We start from the raw sequence: 26,505 nt of genomic DNA, 5'->3' as shown, positions 1-26,505 counted from the left end.
GCACTGAAACAAAGAGAAAGGGCGATGCCCTGATTTTCTCTTTTGACCACTGATACCAATCCTTCAAGTGTTCACACAGAATAATGTCTCTGGAACTTAAAATCACGAGAGCTTGAGTATGTAGCATACCTTTTCAGTCAACAAACATTTCCCCAAGATTAGCATAATTAGGATTTAAAAGATGTTACCACACTTTCAGCTCACATATGGAGTCTGAAATGATAAACAGTCTCCCTCAAATCCTTACAATTAAAACAAAGAAATGAAAAAGATTAATTACATTGAGAAATAAACTTACCAAGATTTAATCGTAAAACACCTAAGAGTCCATAAGCATCAAGCACTTTGGAGTATGTACCCTTGATTGCCTCTTTTTCTGCAGATGCTACAAAAAAAAGTTTCAGGGTAAGAAAAATGGCCTGAAACATCAGATTCTATTTTGCTATGAAGCCAGAGTTTCTCTAAATCTGATATTCTATTTTTAAAAAAATTTTTTTAACATTCATTTATTATTGAGAGACAGAGAGATACAGAGCGTGAGCAGGGGAGGGGTAGAGAGAGGGGTAGACACAGAATCTGAAGGAGGCTCCAGGCTCTGAGCTGTTAGCCCAGAGACTGACGCAGGGCTTGAACTCACGAACTGTGAGATCATGACCTGAGCCAAGGTCGGTCGCCTAACCAACTGAGCCACCCAGGTGCCCCTGATATTCTTTTTTTTTAAATCTGGTATTCTTTATTTTTTTAAATATTTTTTCTAAGTCTATTTATTTTGACACACACACACACACACACACACACACACACACACACACACACACGGCAAGCACAAGTGGGGGAGGGGCAGAGAGAGAGGGAGAGAAATCCCAAGCAGGCTCAGTGCTGTCAGTCAGTGCGCGGAGCCTGACTCGGGAATCCAACTCACAAACCAGGAGATCATGACCTGAGCCGAAATCAACAGTTGGACTCTTAACTGACTGAGCCACCAGGTGCCCCTTAAATCTGAGATTCTTAACATAAATGCTCGCATAAATTATTTTCTCAAACACGTAACTGAACTGTCCTTCTCAAAGAGTCAACAACTTGTTCCAGCACCACTGAGGTCTCTCCCGATGACCTAAAGGACTACCTTTAACAGTAGTGATATGTTCTGGAGGTTGTTTCTGAATCACCTTCTCCGTCTCACTGATTTGTTTGCCCACCTATGTACCACCAGCACTACCCTGTGTTATCACACCCCAAGGGAAAACATCCAACTCCTTCACCAGCAATCTTACAGAATCTGGCCTCAATATCCTCTTTCAGCTTCATTTTTCATCACCCCCCTCTCCCCTCCTGCCCTTGCATTTTATGTTCTCACTACATTAAAGGGTCCCCTAGTGCCCAAACGTGTGCAATCTAGCCTTCTGCCAGCAAGGCTCCACCTAACCTTCACATTTACAAACAGGGGCACAAGATCACTTTCTGGAAACCCCTCTTTACCTCTACAGGCACAGTTCTTTCACAGAGCTCCCTCTTCATGCTGCCAAAACACTGTATATGTACCCATCACTTGTCTTTCCCATTAACCAGCCTGATCCTTGAAGGCAGGAACAATGTCCTATGCCTCCTTTTATCTCTGACATTTAGATTAGTGCTTGAAACACAGAAGATGACAAACGTTTAAATGATAAAAGCTAATGGCCACACTTGACGAGAGAGTTTAGCACAGGAACGGAAATCTTCAGTTTGGCCTTTGTCTTGATTCATTTCTTCTGCTATAAAACTAATGTTATCTTGCTAATGAATATAACCCACAGAATAATATCCCTAGGTCAGGCTGTTGTGGTTCCTCTGCTGAAAAACAAAAACAATTCATGAAACTTTAAAGGAAAACTCTTCCTAGTTCTCAGCAAATATACTTATTAAAAATCTGACCAAAAAAACCCCAAAGAAATATAAATCACAGCTAGTATCTCAAATGGACAATTCCAAATAATTCTAAAGTCTACAAATCTAGAAAGGTACGATTCTCTTTTTTATCCCGTCCTTTCTCTTCTATTTCTTTCCTTCTCTACTGCTCTCCCTTTCTACTTTCTATCCCACACCCTCAACTCACCTCTTGGCTGACCAGTTCCCTCCTTATTTACCTGTGTCTGTTGCCCCTATCTATCCTCTTTTTCCTTTCCTCATTCGTCTTCGATGTAGAATTATAGAACATTTTGGCAATAGCATGTGTTCCACATTAGAAAAGCACGTTATTACATCCTATGGCCTTCCCATTTCCCCTCAACCTTCACTGCCAACGAAAGGGCTGTCTTCTCAGCCTACTGCCTTGCCTAATACTCCTAGTGCTTTGTATTCAAGAGCTTCTCTTCTGCCCTGAGCTCTCCTCTAGGGCTCTACAGACTATCTCCTCTTCCCTGCCCGCTTTACCTCTTTTCAGACCATCTACTCATAGGCCTTCTTCCAGTTAACCCACTTCTGCCTCTGAATGAGCTGTCTTCTGCTAGCTGGCCACACAGACTAAAACTAAATTAACTGCTCAATCACTCAATTAGCTGATCCTGTCACAGTTTTCTAATATGCTCATTGTTAAGTGTGGGCCTTTACCTTTATCAAAGTACCCCGTATGAAATTAGGGAGTGGGTAAAATTTCACCAAGCCATTAATAGTAGTTACAGGGGTTTGCATTTCAGCATTCCTAGAGTTCTTCTTCTTACTGTTATACCACAGGTTTAAATAACAGTTACTCCTAACATTAAATGACAAGCCACACAAATACAAAATGTCAGAGCATTAATTTTAATTTTATTTTGTAAAGTAAATCAAGATTGCCTGCCCCTCAATAGTGTCTCATTAAGAGCACCACGTGTACATTAAAGCAAACGTTGGAGAGGCTTGTTATATCTCTGATGACAGAAGGCATGGCTTCCTGGACAAATATTAGAGATTTAGAGGTTAATGTTCTACATACTTAAATACCATCACTAATATAGTAATACAGATATTACTAGACGTATCAGTCTCAGCAGCAATCACCATTTGGGTTCAAACACCAGCAACCAGAAAGATTAGAAAGACAGCTATAAATCATCAAGATAGTATGGTAGTGGCACAAAAACGGACACATAGGTCAATGGAACAGAATAGAGAACCCAGAAATGGACTCACAAACATATGGCCAACTAATCTTTGGCAAAGCAGGTAAGAATATCCAGTGGGAAAAAACACAAGTCTCTTCAGCAAATGGTGTTGGAAAAACTGGACAGCGACATGCAGAAGAAAGAACCTGGACCACTTTCTTACACCATACACAAAAATAAACTCAAAATGGATGAAAGACAGGAACGTTAAGACAGGAAGCCATCAAAATCCTCAAAGACAGGAAGCCATCAAAATCCTCAAGGAGAAAGCAAGCAACAACCTCTTTGACCTTGGCTGCAGCAACTTCTTACTCAACACATCTCCAGAGGTAAGGGAAACAAAAGCAAAAATGAGCTATTGGGACCTCATCAAGATAAGAAGCTTCTGCACGGGGAAGGAAACAACCAGCAAAACTAAAAGGCAACTGACGGAATGGGAAGAGATATTTGCAAATGACGTATCAGATAAAGGATTAGTATTCAAAACTTATAAAGAACTTATCAGACTCACCACCCAAAAAACAAATAATCTAGTGAAGAAATGGGCAAGAGACATGAATAGACACTTTTTCAAAGAAGACTTACAGATGGCCAACCAACACTTGAAAAGATGCTCAACATCACTCATCATCAGGGAAATACAAATCAAGATCACAATGAGATACCACCTCACGCCTGTCACAATGGCTGAAATTAAAAACTCAGCTGCATTAGAGAGAATGCAGAGAAGGAGGAACCCTTTTGCACTGCCAGTGGGAACGCAAACTGGTGCAGCCACTCTAGAAAATAGTATGGAGGTTCTTTACTACTATCAACACTAGCCAAAGTATGGAAAGAGCCCAAATGTCTATCAACTGATGAATGGATAAAGAAGATGTGGTATGTATATATATATATATATATATATATATATATATATATATATATACACACACACACATATATACACACACACACACACACGTATATATGTGTGTGTGTATATATATATACACGTGTGTATACGTATATACATATATACATACGTACATATACATATATACGTATATGTATACATATATACATATACACATATACATATATACAATAGAATATTACTCAGTGGTCAAAAAGAATGAAACCTTACCACTTGCAACAATGTATATGGAACTAAAGGGTATTACGCTAAGCGAAGTAAGTCAGTCAGAGAAAGACATGATTTCACTCATATGTGGAATTTAAGAAACAAGACAGATGAACACAGGGGAAGGGAAGCAAAGGTAAGATAAAAACAGAGAGGGAAACAAACCGTAAGAGATTCTTAAATACAGAGAACAAACTGAGGGTTGTTGGTGGGATGGTGGGTGGGGGATGGGCTAAATGGGCTATTGGCATTAAGGAGGGCACTTGTTGGGATGAGCACTGGGTATTATATGTAAGTGATGAATCACTGAAGTCTATTCCTTAAATCATTATTACACTATATGTTAACTAACTTGGATTTAAATTTTTAAAAAACTCGGCAGGGAAAAAAAAGAAAAGAAAATGTATTTTTAACATTAAGTCCTTGCCTTCCCTTAAAAACAAACAAAAAAAGTCATTTTATAATGTACTACATTCTCATGCAACAAAATGTTTCCCTTCTAGGGATGAGTGGCTCAGTCGGTTAAGCATCTGACTTTGGCTCAGGTCACGATCTTGCAGTTTGTGGGTTCGAGCCCTGCACTGGGCTCCACACTGACAGTGCAGAGCCTGCTTGAGATTTTCTCTCTCTCTCTCCCTCTCTTCCTGCTCCTCCCCCACATGCATGTGCACTCTTTCTCTCTCTCTCAAAAAATAAATGAACTTAAAAAAATGTTCCCTCTTCTAATAATGCAGAATAATTATCTTATCATGAACTATACTCCAAATACATGAATATATCATGTCGCTCAGGCTCCATGAAGACCCAACTATTAAACTGTCAACTGTCATCTCATTCAAACATTCCAACAAACGTCACGCTGCTTATTTACACTTTTATATTATATTCTAAGACTCAGGAAACAGGACAGACACACACACACACACACACACACACACACACACGCGCATACAATTTAGTCTAAAGTGCCTATTAAATAAAAGTATGCTAAAGGAAAGGAAAGCTAATTGAAAGAGTAGATATCACTTTCCTGCCCAGGAATTTCTTGCTTTCTCCTCAATGTTAAATGAAATTTTAAAATAATTTTTAGAGTGATGAATGATGTTTCAGCCGAGGTATCTGTATACTGTTTGTCATGACTATGACATCTAACACTGGGAGAGGTATTTTGCATGCATTATTCAATTTTCACAACGCCCCGTGAGCAAAATTACTACTATTTCCATTTGACATATGAGGAAACAGGCTTAGAGAGGTTATCAATTTGTTACTAACTTGTCTAAGCTTAAATAGCCAGAGTCACAGAACGCAGCTTCATGAGGGGAGGGATTTGGTTCAGTTCACTACACTAAACCCCAGCAGCCTAGCTCAGTGCCTGGCACTCAGGAGTTCAAAGATTTTATGCTCAATGAATCTGTGGATGAAATTTTAAAGTCATATGTGTTTTTAACTCCAGACATTTCCAATTTGCTAAGAGAAAACAGTGTTTTCTTCCTAAACATTTTTTATGTAAGGTACTGTAGATGTTTTCCTCTTCTTCCATATATACTTCGAGGACTGGGGCAGAATTGAAGGAGGTCTTTTGTAGGCTGTCAGAGCCCAGGCTGACTATGAACAAGGCGCTGTGCATGGATATGAAGCCAGAGGCAGGGAGAGAGGGCATCCACTTGAGGGGAAGGACAGCCTGTGATAAGATAAGTCTGGGTGGGGCGAGGAGGGTGGTGTCCACCCAGAGGTGTTGGGAGTGGCCTGGTACGGTAGGATGAGCTTGAGCAGGGTGGGGAGGGCAGGGTGCCCTGAGGGAACCCAGGGGCAGGGTGTTGGAGCCCCTGTGGGCTGAGGAGGCCACCCGCGTGGTGGCGGAGGCTGCAGCGGCAACAGGACAGTGGCTGATGGTCAGGATAATGGGAGCCAAGGTCCTCACTGTCAGAGAACGAGAGTGCCAATATGGGAAGACAGAAAACCAGAACGGGCACGGCGGCGCTGACTGAAATTGAAGTTACCACTGTGAACTCATAGTTTTCTAGACAGACAGACATGGATATAAATGGGTGTTATACAACCATCAATACCCACACATAGTTAACTGCATATTCTCCTTAGCTCCATCCAAACAGGGCCTGAGATCAGCAGTACCCCAACAGCAATGGCCATACCTAGCACCGAGATCCTGCTTTCTAATACCATTTTCCACTGTAAGGACTCCTTAGAGAAATGGCTGATTCCAGGGCAAGGGCAGGGACAAGATGAGCCTGGAACATATCCTGTGCAGAAAGGGAGCACTCAAAGACTAATGGAGACATGGCACAAAAATGCAAAGCCAGCTCGAAGGGACCTCGACTAGAGAAATCTGGAACAATTTGAGCATTGAAACAAATGACAAGAGTAACAGATGAAAGTTAAAGTGTGATGAGTAATGGCGTGATGTTTACATACTCACAAAGCACGCTTGTTATACAAGAAAAAGGAGTCTGCCAGAGAGCACCTTAAACAAATAAGCAGCGTGCTCACCAGCAGTACTGGGACAAGTCAAAACTGTGTGCACCTTGACAGGGTACGGTGAAAAGAACACAGCAGCACATGCGTAATATTCCTGCCAAGATACATGACCTGAATCTGAGCGAGAGGAACCATCAGACAAACCCAAAGTGAGGCCCAGTCCGCACAACAGCCGGCCTTCGTCTTCAGAAGTTTTAAGGTCCTACACATCAAAGACTGAGGAACTTTCCCAGATTTACAGAGACTGAAGAGGCATGACAACCAATAAAATGACAGATCTGAACTGGATCCTTTTGCTCTAAGAGTCGTTGTTGGGACAACTGGTGAACTTGAATGGAGTCTGAGAATTAGAAAGAAGGACGAGGTTAACTTTTTTTTTGTTATAGCGTAGTTACGAAGGAGCAAGTCTTAGCTATTCTAGGAAATAAGTAATGGTATTTGTGGGTGATGGGATGTCATGTCAACAGCTTATTCTCGATAATTAAGAGAAAGTTCTTTACACTGAACTTCAGCTTTTCTGTGTTTCTGACATTGTTTCAAGATTAAAAAAAATAAATGCAACCATTAAAAATAAACTTATAAAATACACATGCATATTCCTAAATTAAGAGGCTTTTCTCTCCACACAGCACTAAGATAAACTCTTATAGCACCATGTTATCCCCTGACCATACACTTTTTAACAGGGAAAATTTTCCCTCATTTTATGAAACCCCATGAAATATAGAGAAATACATGAGGTAAGAGGGAGAGACTTAAATTATTATCTTATTTCTCTGCTAATTTTTAATTCTAGAAAATAATTTGAGAATCTTCCACTAGAAGGGATTATTTAAAATAAAAAAGCCGTACTACTTTCAAATAATGCGTATGATCTTTAGATAAAACACGGAATTTACAAATAGTTTACTCATTCATCCCCGTCTTTCCTTTTCCCTGACGCTCTCCCCTTGCAGCCCACACCGCAGTCAAAAGGAATAAAAAATGAATAACGGGTGACTCCTGATGTGCTCCACACTCTTTTCCCTCTTCCCCTTTGTTCACAGTGTTCTTTCCGTCTGGAACACCCCTGAGTCATCTTTGCATTTCCAAACATTCCCCATCCGTCAATACCTCACTAAAATGCCTCTTCCTTCCTAAAGCTTTCCCCGATCGTGCTGGAAGTAAATCTTCCTTCTCATTATTTCATAGTGCATTCACTTGTATACTCACAGCCAGGGAAATGGTCTCGTTTCTTTTCATCTCAACAAATTACCAACCTAACCAGAGATGCCGAACGCTGCAACTGTTAAGTATGCGTCTCAGAGACAAAAACAAATTGACAGGTTGCAGCACAAAAGGGAATGTTCTGTTAGTTTTAAAATTATACATAAAAAGACAGACATTTAACCTTACCATCAGTAGCATCTGAATGCTCTGGACGTTTATGGTGGCATGAGGATGGGAGTGGGGAGGTGGGGAAGACAGGCATCGTTAACTGCTCTCTTTTTCTTTTTAAGTTTATTGATTTTATTTTGAGAGAGACAGACAGACAGACAGACAGACAAGGAGGAAGAGAATCCCAGGCAGGTCCTGTGCTGCCAGTGCAGAGCCCAACGTGGGGCTCTATCTCAAGACTGTGAGACCATGGCCTGAGCCGAAATCAAGAGTCATAGATGCTTAACCGACTGAGCCACCAAGGCGCCCCATGATTTCTAGCCAGGGTTTATTTTTTCTAATTTTTTTTTTTTTGAGTTTATTTATTTTTGAGAGAAAGAGAGACAGAGTGCAAGCGGGAGAGGGGCAGAGAGAAGGGGAGACGCAGTATCCCGAAGTAGCTCCAGGCTCTGAGCTGTCAGCACAGAGTCCGACGTGAGGCTCGAACTCACAAACGGTGAGATCACGACCTGAGCTGAAGTTGGACGCCCAACCGACTGAGCCACCCACACGCCCTACGATTTCTAAACACGGTTTAACCTAGTGGAGTTTATTAAGGATGCATGGAGAGCCCCGAGGAAAACAGAGTGAAAGAATGAGAGGAAATGAAAGTTCAGGGGAGACACTGATAACAGGAGTCCAGGTTACTCCTTGCTAGTGCTGTCTTTCAACGTGTCCACTGTGCTCTCAATGAGCGGAACAGACTGCTCTGTGGTTTTCTTTTCTCTCTCTCTCCTGTTCATGTTGATGTTGTTAAGCAAACAAGACGCTAGGAAAACGAACCTTTCTTCTTACAAGTTACCGATTTTTAGCCACCCATCAAGGCCTTTAGCAAGTTCAGCTCAGGTAAGGAGGCCTGCACCCCTTTAGCTCATCTGTCAAACGTGTCAAGTAAGGCAAAGCCTGACTCCGGAGGTTAACTGCTATTCACACCTCAGGGGTCAATAGTACCTAACTCCCTCAACAGCTTATTTCAAAGAGAAAAACTCTTCTTCCCTGTCACATTCGACACTACTTTTCGCTTGTGCCTTCAATTTTTTCTTAATTTGCCATCTAATGTGAACATCATTTTCTGGGAACACAGAGCTATCTTAGGCATAAATCTATAATTATATTTTTAAACATATCCATATGTCAGTCGAGCCCAATGCAGGGCTGGAACTTAGAAACCACGAGATCATGACCTGAGCTGAAGTCTGATGCTTAACAGACTGAGACACCCAGGTGCCCCTATTTTTTAATTTTTTTTAATGTTTATTTATTTTGAGAGAGAGAGAAGGTGGGAGAGGGGTTTAGAGAGAGGGAGAGAGAGAATCCCAAGCAGGCTCTGCACCTTCAGTGCAGAGGCGGAAAAGGGGCTTGAACTCACGAACCATGAGATCACGACTTGAGCCAAAACCAGGAGTCGGATGCTTAGCCGACTGAGCCACCCAGGCACCCCTCTCTGATTCTAATCCTAGTGAATATGTGAATTCATGAATAAGGTCACAGAATAGAATTTAAAGCAAAATAAAATACATATCATAAACATGTTTTCTCATGAAAATATTTAAGGATGAAATGACATGATATCCAGGATTTACTTCAAAATAAATGGGGAGGGGGAAATAGTGGATAGGGACACAGATAAACACAAGCGTCCATGACATAATCATTGAGGCTGGGTGACAAATACATGAGAGTCAATGACACCATTCTCCCTTCTTTGATGTACAGTTGATACTTCCCAAAATAAAATGATAAAAAAAGTTTATCCTGATAACATTCTTTGGCATACTGGATAAGTTCAGAAAGAAGAGAAAAACAAGATAACCATGGGCTGTCAGTGACAGCGGAGGCTACTGGAATTCTAAGTAATTTGAGAGGTACTTTCTCCCACTACCCTAGACCAGAGGTAGATCAGTCAAAAGTTCAATGGGCATTTAGACTTTTATAACTTGAAAGGAGGCAGTAAATCCTACTGTCTTTAGAACGGCCCCGTAGTCCACTCGAAGGCCATCATAAGATCATCAAATGACAAATCTACAACAAATTGGAAAAGAAGACTTGGCAATTCCGGAATGGAGACCCCGGGAAGGGTATAAGTATTGCTGTACTCTGTCATAAATATTGACCTCACGTTCATCCTAAATAACTTAGCTTTAATATCCTACTCTGTTGAAAACAGCCTTGGAAAATAATATGCTTGCCTTTGCTCATCACAGAAGAGGTTAAGAACTATTTAAACCTACATTAAGCCTCGAGGTAGTGATACGCAACAACACCACTCAGACACCTTAACTCATTTGTTATTTTGCCTCGGGGCTCGCTTTCAAGGTTCTTTCCACTGAACGCCTTCCGGACTGAAAGCGGCCTAACCTACGTTCCCTACTGAAGCCACAGGAAAGTAATGAAAATAGAAGCTGTAGAGATGATCTATTTATAGACTACAGAAAACACTCAAGGGTGTAAATCCAATTGTTCCCTATCAAAATTTAACATACCAACTGTCCTCTCTCACATTACTTGGCACCCTCTTTTGCCAGGGTGACTTACTCTCGTAGCACTGTATCGTATGTTGTAACTGGCATCATTCAGCATTATTCGTATTACACCCTCCCTTCTCGCATTAGGATTTCAGGCACATAATGAAGCATTGGATCAGACTATCGAAAGGCAGATTAAGACATAATCATACACCTGTATCTTGATTTTCATGAGTTGCAACTCTTTGAAACAGGGGCTTCTTCAACAGAGAATAATTGTCGCGCGGTGATCACTTCTCCAGCTCAACAGAAAGAAACCAAATCAACTTATTACCTAAGATCACCGGATAACTTCACAGTCATTTGTTTTAAACTGAAATGGTACTCTGAGGATTAAATTTAAATGTAAATTTCTCTAACTTCTGATAATGACAATACTACAAACCAAATAAATAAGCTACCTAATGAAGGGCCTGCTACCCAATGTTAACATTCCGCTGTGGCTCAAACCTTCCAGATGGGCAACAGACGGTCTTTCTTCAGCTGATACAGAAGACCAAAATAAGGAAAGTCATTAAGAATGCGAAAACAAGATTACAAGTTAGTCCGCTCTTTCTAGAATCACAATTTGCTTGTGGTTGCACGCACTGCAGTTTGCGGTCAGCTCATTTGCATACAGGTAGCACTGTGGTGGAGAACCAGAGGGCCTCTCTCTAGTCAGAGGATCCTGGAGATCCCGCACACCAAGCTACTCATTTTCAGAAGAAAAAAGCTCGAGTTTAGTTGATTCATCCAAGGTCACAGAACTACCTGGCAGAAAAGCCACTTTCCATTTTATAAGACAGAAGTAAAAAGAAGTTATTTTAAAAGGAAAAGGTTCTCTTTGTATAATCAAAATATTAAAACTCCAGCTGAAAAACATTAAACTATCCAAATTAATGTTGTGTCTACACTACAAATCCCCATCTCGGCAACATCTCAAGACGATAACAACCTTTCACTAATTCACGTAACAAGTATTTCCTGAATGCTGACTATGTACCAGGACCCTGGCAAAGTTCTACAGGAAAAAAAGTCAGTGCCCTAACACCTTCTATGAGGAAGATAGCCATTATGTGATCATACAAATGCAAACTCATAAATGACACTGAATACTGTGATGGAATTCTGACAGACTACAACGGGAGGACCTAACTGAAAATTGTTGGGGGGAGGGCGGCGGTTACAACAGGCTCGCCTGCAGAAGGAGTGGAGGTAAAAATGCTCCAAGCAACATACTCTGTGACCCAGCAATTCCATTCATAAAAAGACATCCAACAGAGATGTGTACATATGTGCACCAAAAGACATGGATAAGGATGTTCATCCCACTGTCATTCATAACAGAAAAAACTAGAAGCAAATGTCAACAGAATACTGGAACATTCACACCAGGGAATACTACAGAGTAGTGAAAACTGCCGCAGGCTACAACAGGGATGATCTCCTGTACAGAACATTGAAAGAAGTCAGACCCAACAGAATACATATTGAGTGATTCCATTTATGTTAGGTTAAAAACCAGATAAAGTCAATCTATGATGTAAGAAGTCAGGTAGTGATTATCTTTGCAAATCATGGTAGAGATAATAATGGGGAAGAATGTGAGGGAATCTTCTGGAGAGCCAGTAATGTTGATTGCTCAACCTGGTAGTGTTAACATAGATATGTTTACTCTGTAATAATTCATCAAGTTGTACATTTATGATTTATGTATTTTTCTACATGCATGAATAAATTTAGTTTTTAAAATAAATATTGAGCAACCTATCAAAATAACACCAGCATTTTTCACAGAGCTAGAACAAACAATCCTAAAATTTGCAGAGAACCAGAAAAGACCCTGAATAGCCAAAGCAATCTTGAAAAAGAAAACCAAAGCAGGAGGCATCACAATCCCAGCCTTCAAGCTGTATTACAAAGCTGTAATCATCAAGACAGTATGGTACTGGCATAAAAACAGACACTCAGATCAATGGAACAGAATAGGGAACCCAGAAACGGACCCACAAACGTATGGCCAACTTATCTTTGACAAAGCAGGTAAGAATATCCAGTGGGAAAAAACACAGTCTTTCAGCAAACGGTGTTGGAAAAGCTGGACAGTGACATGCAGAAGAATGAACCTGGACCACTTTCTTACACCATACGCAAAAATAAACTCAAAATGGATGAAAGACCTAAACGTAAGACGGGAAGCCATCAAAATCCTCGAGGAGAAAGCAGGCAACAACCTCTTTGACTTTGGCCACAACAACTTCTTACACAACACGTCTCTGGAGGCAAGGGAAACAAAAGCAAAAATGAGCTATTGGGACCTCATCAAGCTAAAAAGCTTCTACATAGTGAAGGAAACAATCAGCAAAACTAAAAAGGCAACCGACAGAATGGGAAGAGATATTTGCAAATGACACATCAGATAAAGGGTTAGTATCAAAATCTATAAAGAATTTATCAAACTCAAAACCCAAAAAAACAAATAATCCAGGGAAGAAATGGGCAAGAGACATGAATAGACACTTCTCCAAAGAAGACATCCAGATGGCCAACAGACACATGAAAAAATGCTCAACATCACTCATCATCAGGGGAAGACAAATCAAAACCACAATGGGCTATCATCTCACACCTGTCAGAATGGCTAACATTAACAACTCAGGCAACAACAGATGTTGGCGAGGATGCGGAAAAAGAGGATCTCTTTTACACTGCTGGTAGGAATGCCAACTGGTGCAGCCATTCTGGAAAACAGTATGGAGGTTCCTCAAAAAATTAAAAATAGAACTACTCTATGGCCCAGCAATTGCACTACTAGGTATTTATCCAAGGGATATAGGTGTGCTGTTTCGAACGGGAACATGCACCCCAATGTTCATAGCAGCACTGTCAACAATAGTCCAAGTATGGAAAGCGCTCAAATGTCCATCGATAGATGGATGAATGGATAAAGAAGATGTGGTATATATATACAATGGGGTATTACTCGGCAATCGAAAAGAATAAAATCTTGCCATTTGCAACTACAAAGATGGAACTAGGGGGTATTATGCTAAGCGAAATTAGTCAGAGAAAGGCAAATATATGACTTCACTCATATGAGGACTTTAAGAGACAAAACAAATGAACATAAGGGAAGGGAAGCAAAAATAATATAAAAACAGGGAGGGGGAGAAAACAGAAGAGACTAATATAGAGAACAAACAGAGGGTTGTTGGAGGAGTTGTGGGAGGGGGATGGGCTAAATGGGTAAGGGGCATTAAGGAATATCTACTCCTGAAATCATGGCTGTACTATATGCTAACTAACCTGGATGTAAATTAAAAAATAAATTATTTTAAAAAAAAAGAAAAAGAAGAGTATTTTGTTTTCTCTCTTCTTTACTGATTATCTCAAAATCATTCAGGAATTTAAAGGGCATATCTTTCAACCTAAACTAAGAGTGTCCAACTGACAAGAAGAGTTAATCCCTCTCCCCAAACACCAAATTTATTCACAATGTGAGTAATTTAGTGCCTGTGAAATGTACTCCAGTGTGAACACATGGCTTGCATTATGTGACATAACAGGAGGAACTACAATGGCTTACCCTTGCAAAATCCATTTTAGTAGAAAAAGATAACACCCAAATTCTTATTTACAAATATTAAAAAACTCAAGCAGATATAAACTGTTACCAATATAAGTATGATATGCAATCTTTAAAGCTGTACCTCTAATTACAAGGCTAAACCCAAATGCACTAATCAACCTTACTCCTTGTTTCTTTCAAAATTACAGTTTAAACATAAGTGATAAAATTTCACTAATTCAGACTTTACCACCTCAGAATGGTTGAAAATGTTGGCACCGATTGCAAAGAAAAGCTGTATTATACCACTGGTTTTAAGCAATGTGTTTATATATTTGGGTGTAGTCGGCTTCATGTTTCTTCCGCTTGGGGCTCATTTAGCTTCTGGGATCTGTGGATTTATGCTTTTCATCAAATTTGGAAAATTATCAGCTGTTATTTCTTCATATATTTTTCTGCTTCAGCCCCTTCTTTCTAGGTTTCCAATTATACACATACATTGCCCATATGAACTTGTTCCCCAACCTACTGATGGCTCTGTAGTCTAGTCTTTTCGGTGTTTCATATTAAGTAGTTTCTATTATTTGGTCTTCAAATTCAGCAATCATTTATTATGCAGTGTCTAATCTATTAATCCCCATCAGTGTATTTCTTTTTCATTTCAGATAATGTTAGTTTCATTTCTGTAAATTTGATGTGGGCCTTTCACATTTCTCATGTCTCTCCTTAACATGTTTATCTTTGCTTCTTGGACATATGGAGTATATTTATAATAGCTGTTATAATGTCCTTGTTTATTGATTTTAACAACTGTTTCTACAGATTGACTTTTCTCCTCATTATGAGGATGTTTTCCTAGTTCTTTGTATATATGGTCATTTTTTTAGTTAAAAAAAATTTTTTAATGTTTATTTTTGAGAGACAGAGCAAGAGTGAGAGCAGGGGGAGGGGCAGATAGCGAGGGAGTCACAGAAACCGAGGCAGGCTCCAGGCTCTGAGCTGTCATCACAGAGCCCGACGAAGGACTCTAACTCACGAACTACCAGTCGGATGCTCAACTGACTGAGCCACCTGGGTGCCCCTGCATGTATGGCAATTTTTAATTGAATGCTAGACATTGTAAATTTTACAGAGTTGAATCCTGGGTATATATTTTGAATTCCTGTATTCTTAACCTTTGTTCTAGGATACAGGTTGGAAATTAAGTTATTTAAATAGGAAACAATCTGATCCCTTTGGGTCTTGGTTTTAAGCTTTGTCGGATAGGACCACAGAGGCCTTTAGTCTAGGGCTACCTGGCCCCACTACTGAAGCAATATACCCTTCTGAGTATTCAACCCAATTCCCAGAGTACTACAATATTTCCCCGTTCTGGCTGTTCACAACTGAACTCTTCCGAGCCCTGTGTGAGGTCCAGGAACTTTTCTTCCTGCTCCTTTTTGGTAGTTCTTTCCCTGCCTTGGGTAGTTTCCTCACACGCCGGCGCTGCAAATCAGCCGAAATCTCAAGTGGAACCCTGTGCACATCTCTGAAACTCTGTGTAGCTACCTCCTGTTTGGTACTCAGGCCTGAGAATTCCCACTGCCTTGGCTTGCACAAATTCCCTACTCTGTCTCCTCAAATCAGGGAGACCGCCAGGCTTTCTTGGGGTGCATCTCCCTGCTACTGTAGCCCAGAAGCACTCAAGGCAGTAAGCTAGAGTGATCAGTTAGAGCAATCGTCAGGCTCACCTTCTTTGTTTCCCTGCCCTCGAGTACCAGGGTCTCAGGCCGCCTATTGTTCAATGTCTGAAAATTCTTTCTTTCTTTTATTCGTTTTGTTGTTGTTACCTAAGGTGAGAGGGTAAATCCAGTTCCTGTCACACAATCACGGTCAGAAGCGAAAAGCCTGATATAGTCTTGGGCTAATTATATTTTATGAGACAAGTCAGAATACCTGGTGGGCCTGAAATTATATAATAAAATCACATAATGGAGTTTTACTGTTCAACGAGGGAGACACTGTGCTTTGCCTTTTATTTCCTCTCAGCAAAGTTAAGTGGTAGAGAAAGGAAAGCACTTAGTAACTACTGGTTTGGCCCAACATTAACAAGTAATCCTGTTATCTGGCCCAGGATGGAAAAGTTAGGTTAAAGTGAGGTTTTGTTTGTTTGTTTGAAGCATAGATATTTAAGTTGCTATTTACTTTCTCTTCTATCAAATAGGAACATTCCCAAAATTACTTACAAAAAGAAAATAAATTTTTGCAACCCTGACACAAAGTGATATGTAACAAGTCTAAATTTCACCATGCTGGGCAGAAGAAGTCAACTATAAAAAGTCACTTCCTCCCTCAACTTGAATTCTTCTTAAAAAGAGGTAAGATACTGCAACTTATCTAAAGGGCAATCATGCTGACAGCCAGCCTTTGGCAATTATAAAAAACAAAACAAAAACAAAACAACTATGCAGGCCGCCTGTCATCACCACCTACTACACTTGTCCAAAATTTTAAAACCTAACATTTAACTTGGCTCAGCAAAGCAACTTTATATTTTTAATGACCTAACTCTAAATCAAGTTTCCTCTCTAATACATCAATAGTTTGTGGGCAAAAGCACAGCAAGTTTAACACTTCCCTCATTAGATAACGCTATCAATTTCACTTAACTTTAAAGTCTTCTACTGGCGCTCCCTTGTTTTTGCCCTTCACCCCCCAGCCCCCAAAATACTACCCACCACCCAACGCAAATAACAAAGTGAAAAAATCAAATGGTAAGATTGTGTCGTTGGACCAGTTATTCTACCTCTCCAAGCCTCAGTTTCCACATCCGTGAAATGGGAGATAAAAGCAAAAGCCACGGAATGAAATGAAATAAAGGATGTCTAACACCACATCTCCTAAACCGTATGCTGACATGCTCTAGGACACTTCAACAAACTCGCTTAAGAGCTGCAGGATATTTTAAATCGAAAGAAACACAGAGATCCTCAACAGCTGTTGCACTGCCCAAACCATTAGCTTGAGGTAGTTCAGAGTATTAACAGTGGAGTACGTACTTCCTTTGATAATGTCCTATCTCTGTAAGGCTGGGTTTTCGGTAGTTGCTGCTGATAAAAAGCAAGTACGGCAGAAGCAAAACGGAAACGGGGGTGGAGCTGCCCAATCTGAGTCTGAGATGTGAAAAGCTGTTCAATGCTCAACAGGCACATACATATCCCATTAGTAAATAACTGGTTATTTAGGAAGGAAAGAAATTATTTCCAATTTACTTGCATTATTTTTCAAATAGGTACCAGAGTTCTTAGGACAGAACTATTTAACATTTGGACCTAATTATTTCATAAGCAGAACAGTGGCCTAGGGGTGCTGTGAAAAACTTAATGAGACACCACAAAACAATAAAGTGTAGGAACCTCTGGCTTGATGTTGTGACTGGGAGAGGAAGCTTCCAGTAAACGGCAACTATTATTTCATTATAATCGCTCCTTTAGAGCGCGCAGTTTTACAGAAAAGGCAGTGTAATCCACATTCAGTGACAAAGATTTCCAGAATATTGTCCTATAGTTTTATGGTTCATAGTTCCGTGATAAAAGAAAAAAAAGTAGGTAAATGAAGAAACTCAGATGGACAAGCTGGGGTAAAACCAGGTCCAGCATGGAGGGATACAGCCCTGCTGTCTAGGAAGCACGCGATTTGAGCCCATCAGGATTCAAAAGGACTTGGAAAGCCTGAAAATCATCTTACCAGCAGGCAGATAAAAGCAATGAATCCTTCCTTCTATACTGGCATATACTGAAAGAGCAACAGCTCTAATATTAAGAGTTAGGAATTTATCTCACCACCTTACATCCCATCTTCTAAACAGGTGATCCAGAACTTCTGTTTCTAGAAATCATCCTTCATTTCCCGTGTGCTGACCTCCTCTGCATTTCTTTCTTAGGACACAATTATGACCGTAAAGTATTTACCCTCTGCTGAAGCACGAGATGGGTTGAAAAACAACGAGATAGTTCGTGAATTCAGAGCAGAGCATGTTAGCAGTCAGACCGGCGACGTGCGGCAGTCCTGCTGTGTAACTGGACAGAAGAGGGAAACGGAACCTGACACAAAACTGGTAGATATCCCTCTTTAACCTCTTGTTGAATTAATTCCCGAGGAAAAATGTGTTATGACTTGCTGCTTACACTGGTCCAGACACAGTATACTAGTCACGGAGAATCTACTGCCTACACTCAACCACTGCCCCTCAGACATCAAATTTTAGCTTAATTAAGCAGCTTTCTGGACTGATAACTTCTATATGTCTTTTCTATCAGCAGTTCAGTCAAACACCAATTCTTTAAAAGATAAAAAAAAAAAAAAATCAATTTTAGAGAAAAAAGGTACCATACTTTCAAACTTTTGTGAACTTTGCAAGCTAGCTTAGGTTAATCTCCTCCTCACCCTGGCCCACCCCCCAAGGCACTACTTTAGCCACTTATTCTGTAACTGTGAGTGGAACACTGTACCAAGCAGTAGGGATACAAAGATTACCAAGACATGGGTTTTTCCCTTACAGAGTAGAGTATCCAGACACGGAAGTTCCACATAATTAAAAGGGCTATGGGAGCATTAGCACTACGGTTCGGGCTGAACGTTTCAAGAAAAGTACTTCTTAATATATATAAGTATATTTACATTATACAACTAGTTATTATAATATTGACATCAATAGGAAATAATAGCATTAACATTCTGGCCGCCTGGTTACTTCGGATAAAATGTGCAAGCTAAAAAGTTATCCCATAATCTAGCACAGAAATATAAACTATGACTCTAAAGCCTACGTAAACTATGCTCAGAATAATCATCCCAACCTGATCACGTCAGAATCCCTAGGGGGCTGGAGCCCAGGGAACCAGTATTTATGACCCCTCGCCAGGTGATTACAATATGCAAACAGGGCTGAAAACCACTGGTTCACCGATTAAGTCACAGCATCATGACTGATTTACGTTTTAAAGCCTAGCAACATAAAGACAGAGTCCTGAGGCTGGATTGGTGGACACTCAGGCCCTACAAAGATCCATGATCTGAAACTGTTTTTACTGTGTTTTCACTGGCACCTTATTTTTTGATCTGCGCTAATAATATGAAATGGAAGGTTTCATGTTGGGTATCTCATGGCATTTCTGGCAGAAGCCAAGACAACGAAGTGATTGTCAATCCTCAAAGATATGTACTGCCTAAGATGCCTAAATTTTTAAACTTTACTCTTTAAAGCCAGGACAACTAGAGCCTGTAGAAATCATAAACTTTTGGTACATGACGGAGGCCCGCAAGGGTCACTTTTACCACCTGCTTTTAGAAAGAGCACCTGCATACAAGCATGTGGAGAACCACAAGCCAGCGCATAAAAAGGGTTTATCCTGTGATATGGACTGAGTTCTAGAGAAATGACGAAAAGGAAGAGACAAGAACGAGATGGAGTGGGCGGTGGCGCAGATTCTCAGGAAGGAAGACTGGAGCGAGAATGACAGGCTTCGAGTGCAAAGGTGGAGACGAGCATTCTAGGGAAGAGGATGTAGCAGGAACAGCATGATGAAGGGTGGAACAAGCACAGTACTTTGGGAAGGCACTGTGGAACCAGAAGAGTCTCCCCTGAAACGAGATCCACACCCATGCTGGACACACAGGGTGGGGCCAAGCTATGGAAGGCCTTGAAGGACAGGTTGAGGACTTAAACCTAATCTTCTTGAAAAATGGGGTTACACTTTGGTTTAATACCGAACGTGATTTTAGAAGCTTCTTCTTGCAGATTAATAAGCAGACTGCACTGAGATTCAAGGGGCTGGGACTGCTGAAGAGAAAAAGAACAACTCAGTATCTTCCAAATGCAGTTCCCTGGATACATCAGGCATTTCATAAATGTGAGATTTTAAAAACGGAGCACTCTACAGCACAACATGCACTTTGGTATTGCTCCAAACTGAATGTCAAATTAATTTTACAAGTCAAAGGATATACTAAAAGGTCTGTCAGCTCTTAACATTAAATATTTCAAGCTATTACTCTAAAGTCTACTGTAGGAAAGCTAAGAACAGATCTAATAAATTATATATCATTTATGCTACTTTTACCAGGAAAGGCAACATTCAAACTCATTTTCCCTCTAAAAGAATTGCTTATATAGTCTAGATCTAATGAAAAGAAATACAATCAATAAAAGTTAAGACAATATTCTTTTTTTTTTTTTTAATTTTTTTTTTTTAACGTTTACTTTTGAGACAGAGAGAGACAGAGCCTGAACGGGGGAGGGTCAGAGAGAGAGGGAGACACAGAATCTGAAGCAGGCTCCAGGCTCTGAGCTGTCAGCACAGAGCCCGACGCGGGGCTCAAACTCACGAGCTGTGAGATCATGACCTGAGCCGAAGTCGGACGCTTAACCGACTGAGCCACCCAGGCGCCCCAAGACAATATTCTTAATATTCTTTTCCTTAAAATGTTAATGCCAAAATGCACGGTTTAGGAAGTTTGCTTTTTATTAACCATTATTTGGCATAAAAGCTGCTGGAGGTTTGGATGAATGATTATCCTTTGGTTTCCTACCTGAGAATAAAAGCGATAATCCTAGTAACTATGGGTAGTGCATCCTGTGTAGCTGAAAATGCAACTCCCTATTATCACCAGTAACCACAACTGAAGAAACATTTAAATTTTAGACAAATTAGGGGCGCCTAAGTGGCTCAGTTGGTTAATACCTGACTGTTGATTTTGGCTCGGGTCATGATCTCACAGTTTGTGAGTTCGAACCCCATGTGGGGCTGTGCTGACAGGGAGCCTCCTTAGAATTCTCTCTTTCTCCCTCTCTGTCTCTCTCTCTCACCCCGCCCCTCCCCTGCTCACGCTCTATCTCTCAAAACTAAATAAACATACATTTTTTTAATGTTTATTTAGTTTTGAGAGAGAGAGAGATAGAGCGTGAGCAGGGAAGGGGCAGAGAGAGGGAGACACAGAATCCGAAACAGGCTCCAGGTTCCAAGCTGTCAGCACAGAGCCTGAGGCGGAGCTCGAACTCACGAACCCTGAGATCATGACCTGAGCCAAAGTCGGACGCTTACCCGACTGAGCCACCTTGGTGCCCCATAAATAAACATTTTTAAAAAATAAAAAATAAGTAAATGTAGACACATTAGAAAATCAGGTGACATCACCAAAAAAACCACCACATACAAACAGTTGAGAAATAGTTCAAGACGAAACCAAACCATTTTCCCCCAGATATTTTAAATTAAGAATTCATCAGTATAAAGAACTATATTTGTCGTCTGAAAAAAAAGGCTATGCCAGTTAATACTATAGCAAGTTATATATCAGTTTATTTAAATATAAAAAACAGTTAGAAGGAATTAAGTCCATACTAAGTATAACCCATCTTAAGACTTGTTTTCTTAGAACGCAAATAGCTCTATCCTGCTCACTCAAACCATGTTACTATATGTACCAAAAATATATACACTTCTCATACATTATACTTTGCTCAGCCTTTTCTTTTTTTTTTTTTTTTTTAATTTTTTTTTAACGTTTATTTATTTTTGAGACAGAGAGAGACAGAGCATGAACGGGGGAGGGGCAGAGAGAGAGGGAGACACAGAATCGGAAGCAGGCTCCAGGCTCTGAGCCATCAGCCCAAAGCCCGATGCGGGGCTCGAACTCCCAGACCACGAGATCGTGACCTGAGTTGAATTCGAACGCTTAACCGACTGAGCCCCCCAGGCGCCCCACTCAGCCTTTTCTTTATGTTACTACCCTTTCTTCTAATCAAGATAAAATTTACTACTTTAGAGTTTTAAGATCAGGTTAACATTTTAACAGGTTAATACTCTGTATGCAAAATGCAGGGTCTTATGTATGCTGCTCACATACTGAATCTGAAGAAAGTTTCAAAGTTTAAAATATTTAGGGACTTTTTTTTTAAGCATGACTTTCAAATGCTATTTTTAATTTATAAAAATATGACCAGTAGCTAAACTAATGCTAACAAAGCAAAAATATGACAAAGAAACAAGTAGTTACCACCAGAAGGACTTCAAAAACAGAATCACATTTCTAGTAACCCCAACCTGGAGTTCTCTGCCAAAATCTCAGATTAAGAAAGAAAATTAATATTCAAATTAGTCTTTTTATTTTTAATTTCATCCATTTGCCCAGAAAATAACCCAGACCACACTAATCTACTATTTTTCTTGTGGGGCAGTAGTCCTTTTCTTTATGAAAATAATTTTTTAAAATAACATGAAATCAATCACATTATCCCACATGAAATTCTAGAAGTTTACAATTCTCTCAATAAAAACGTAAGGGCCTCACCAAAGATACTCCAAAAACATTAGATAAATACTCTTGGAATTCATTACTATAACTGATATGCAAGAAATCCTGTTCATTACAGGGGCACCTGGGTGGCTCAGTCGGTTGAGTGTGGGACTTCAGCTCAGGTCACGATCTCGTGGTCCCTGAGTTCAAGACCCCATAGGGCTCACTGCTGTCAGCCTGTCAGCGCAGAGCCTGCTTTGGATCCTCTGCCCCTCTCTCCCCCCCGCCCCCCCCCCCCAAAAAAGAAAAGAAATCCACTCATTACAGTAAAAATGTCAAGCAAGCCTATACAGGGTGATGTGATGTGATACGAACTGTGACAATATTTCTTTGGAAAGAAAGATTTACTTTTAGGAGGAGGCAAAGAATCCAAGGAAGCAAAAACCTGTGCCCAAACTTGCACTTCGCCCCCGACCCCCAATAGAAACCTGCAAGGGGGGGCGGGGGGGGGGGCAGGGGAGGGCGGAAAAAAAAGAAAACGAAAGTTTAAAATAAGGTTTAATGAAAAGAAAATAAGGGCATACTCCGCTCCACCAAATACAGCGAAGGGGCTGTCAGGGTCATCTCTAAAAAAATGGTTGAATCTGAATAATTTCAAATCAAAACAGAGGCATACTGATCAGCTGGGCTAATAACAGACGACTTACAAAGCACAGCTACGGCCCCAGACTCGAACATGAGACATTCTTCCTTATGCCTGGTTTCCACGATGAGACTGAAAGGTGGAGGATCCAGTTTGTGATAGATCCGAAATCCTTTGCTGAACGCCATTCTCCTTTCTTCAGAGGCAGCCCTGTGAAAACCAAGCAAAGCAAATGAAGCTAACGTTTCCTTCTGCAGCAAGGACTGCAAGGCATCCAGAAGTCCCTCCCTGCCAGGTTTTGATGGGGGGGGTGGGGTGGAAAAAAAAAAAAACAAAACAAACGGAGCTCAAGGGAGCGAATGGTTTATTCCAAAAGATAAGCCGTCACTTAATTGTACCAAAAAGCCAGAGGAAAAGCTACCAATTCTCACGGCAAGGCAACAACACAAGGCTTAATTACACTCTATGTCCACGAACGGTTTGGTTAAGATGAGTTTCCGTTTACTTTGTGTTTACCAAAAGGAAAGATTTTGAGCGTATTTCGTTCGGAGTTGTTTATCAGCTTCCTGCTTCAGGATTTGTCACTACGTTGAAAGGGAACCGATTCGGGAACTTCAAGCCGTCCCTTTGCGGGGGAAGGAGAGGAGGTGGGAGGGAAGGTTAAAGAGGCCGGTTCAAAGCTCCTTAGGGGGCAGGAGGAGGGAAAGGATTATCCGACGCGACACGACTGGCTCTCCCGGGGGCGGCAGCGAAGGGCAAGGGAAGCGGCACAGGTTACCGCCACCTCCCGCCCGGCCGCAGGCCACCGCCGGCTGGGGAGACAGCAGGCAGAAGCCCATAAATATGAATGGCCACCCGGGAAGAGTCACGACTCGGGACACGGACCCGACCGGGGATCCTCGGGGATCCCGTGCAGACGACCGCCCGGGAAAGCAGCTCCGTCCCAGGGGGGCGAAGCCGCCGAGCCGCCCGATCCCTTTATGCGCCAGCAGAGACGACCCGGCGCCCAGACCGACTTGGTTCCTCTCCCGCGGGCTGGCTGACAGCCGCTGTCACCACAGCCCCCGGCCCGACGCAGCGCCCCGCACAACCTGTAGTCTGCTCACAACCTCGCCCGCCCTCCCGAGCCTGGACTGCCCGCGGTCGCCCCTCACCGTTCCCGCCCGGGCTGCGGCGGGGGAGGCTGACCAGGAAGCGTCCGCCCGCACGCCCGGCTGCCGGTGTGTCTGGCCGCGGCCGCTCCCCGCCCCCCGCCGGCTCGCTCACCTCTTTCTCCGGCTCCTCCTCCTCCTTCTCCCGCAGCCGCCGCCGCCACAGCCGCCGGAAGCGTCACTTCCGCTCCAGCAGGCCTCTCTTCCGCATTGCGCCGCGGCCGGGGGCGGAAGGCCCTCCCCTCGGGGGAAAGGCGGGGCGTCAGAAGGGAGGCTCCGCCCACTTCGGACCTCCCTACGAGTCCGAAACCGTGGGCCTCGTGCTTCCTCCACGCGCAGCGACCTTCACCTCAGGCGGCCTGCCGCCGGGGCCGCGGCTGCAGGTCACTGGGGATATGGGGACGGGGAGGATCGGCCTCCCTGGCCCCCTCGCGGGGGCTTTTCAGAACTTACCGACCCTCCCCGTGAGCGCCAGGGAGGGACTCGGGGGAAAAGCTTTGGGGACCGGGTATTGATGTACCCAAGATGAGTGTCAGGACCACCCCCTGTCGCCCCCACCGGCCTGACGGCTGGGGTGGGGGGGGGCGGGTAGGGCTCGGGACTGTCAGCAGGAGGGCCAACCGGACGGCGCCTGAAGAGCTGTCCATGGTGTCTCCACGCCAACAGCGCTCTGTTCCCATCTGAGCGTCTGGATAAGCAGAAGAAAAACTAATGCCCGCTTTGGAACAACTCTGTCGGCTGCCTTTTCTTCTGGCGTGTTCCAGAGCTCTCAGGAACACTGTAGGAGAGTGCTCAGTTGTGCAAACGGTGGACACTCGGATGTCACAAACCAGGACCTCAAGACTGAGTTGAAACATGGCTGTACTCAGGCAACTATGTTTGTCACTGAATGGCGAAAAGCTTTCGTCAACCACGCAATTTAATAACGGACGGCGTCCTAACCCTTTCGTTTTTTGATTTTTTAACAAATCACGCTATATGGCTAATATCAGTGTGTCCCACGGACGTTTCATTCTCTTTCCACTCAGTAGACCTAAATATGGAAATGAAGTCAAAGCCAACGGGGCCAAAAGGAATTGAAATCCTGAAGAACCCAGAACTCTGAGAAACTGTTTCTGCTTGCCTCTGTTTTTTCTTTACCTCTTCCCCTTCTTGCCTTTATTTTAGGAGCAAAAGCAGAATTTAAACTTGTTATCTTGCACAAAGTCATTTCCCCCTCCAGGCCCTGTCATGTGACTTGATTTAACATTTCTTCATCCATTTTAGAGAAGCTGGACCCACCCTGGTTTCAGGATACTAAAGTAGCTCTAATTCGTTAGAAAAAGAAGCCATTTCTTTTCTAGAAGGAGAGATGCAAAGACACATTTAGTTCTGAGAACTGGAGGGGATTTCTCATTTAGTACTATTTACTTAGAAAAAGGTGTTTTTGATGTTAGTAGTGGTTACTGACTACAGCCTCAGAATTAAACCTAATTTAAACTGCTAGACTGTGGTTGCTTTTTTTTTTTTTCCCAGAAGAATCCATCTCAATTAGAGATTGCATTTGATGGAAAAAAAGTAGATGGGAGTGGGTGAGAATGGAAATTTTATTTGCCTATTCAGTTATGCCTCTCTAGCCCTGAAGGCATGGCAGATGTATGCACCAGAAAAACATATGGAAGGATATTTTGCTCCAGGAGAGATGTTGATGTTATTGAATACTTTGCTTGGGAGTTGTTTTTTATGACAGCTGAGATCCAGAAAAGAGAAGTTGTTAAAAAATTACTGTTTCAAGTAGAGTTGGGACCAGAAACCAAACTTGCCCACCCCAAACCTAAGCTCACTTCCATCATGCCTGTCTGGGAGGCTGCAATGAGGAGTCCCCCACGCCCCCACCCCTACTTCTCAGAGTGGGAATTGTGGGTACCGGCCTCTTTTAGAAGCAGGTGTTCTGCCTACTTCTGATTTCTTTTGATTTGGGACTAAGGAGAGTAAGGTCAAAGTTTCTTGGTTCTGGGTGTGAACTGCTATTTCTTTCTTCAAAATAAACTGGGCGGAGGCAGGAGAAATAAGCAGGACTCATTCCTAGAGCTGTCAGAAGGCCACAACCTTTCCAAATCCTTTCAAAATGGATCATTTTAGTCATGAATAAGCATGCCCAGGGTTTGAAAACTCAAAGGCCATTTTACTAGTGACTTCTATAGAATGTAATTCCTTCTTTTT

General features: G+C 41.9%; 1 protein-coding gene across 12 annotated transcripts in view; it reads right to left on the bottom strand.

Annotated features, from left to right (window-relative positions):
• SYNJ1 (synaptojanin 1) overlaps positions 1-24,538 on the bottom strand; it is a 91,138-nt gene extending 66,600 nt beyond the window's left edge. For 8 of the 12 annotated variants that reach the window (XM_053903119.1, XM_053903124.1, XM_053903122.1 and 5 more), the window contains exons 1-3: positions 23,669-23,689; positions 23,217-23,362; positions 299-385 (exon numbers count right to left, since the gene is read on the bottom strand). In XM_053903119.1, coding sequence (XP_053759094.1) covers positions 299-385; positions 23,217-23,340 — 211 coding nt within the window. In that variant the 5' untranslated portion in view covers positions 23,341-23,362; positions 23,669-23,689. Of the gene's footprint in view, positions 1-298; positions 386-23,216; positions 23,363-23,668; positions 23,691-24,418 lie in introns of those variants that run through there. The other 4 variants (XM_053903128.1, XM_053903129.1, XM_053903130.1 and 1 more) reach the window with 2 other exon arrangements.
• Between the last annotated feature and the right edge of the window lie 1,967 nt (positions 24,539-26,505).

Source organism: Panthera pardus, unplaced genomic scaffold (assembly GCF_024362965.1).
Source record: "Panthera pardus isolate Hobbes unplaced genomic scaffold, ASM2436296v1 HiC_scaffold_16, whole genome shotgun sequence".
NCBI lineage: Eukaryota > Metazoa > Chordata > Mammalia > Carnivora > Felidae > Panthera > Panthera pardus.
Note: the sequence above shows the minus strand (reverse complement) of the source record. Positions and strands in the feature narration are given on the sequence as shown.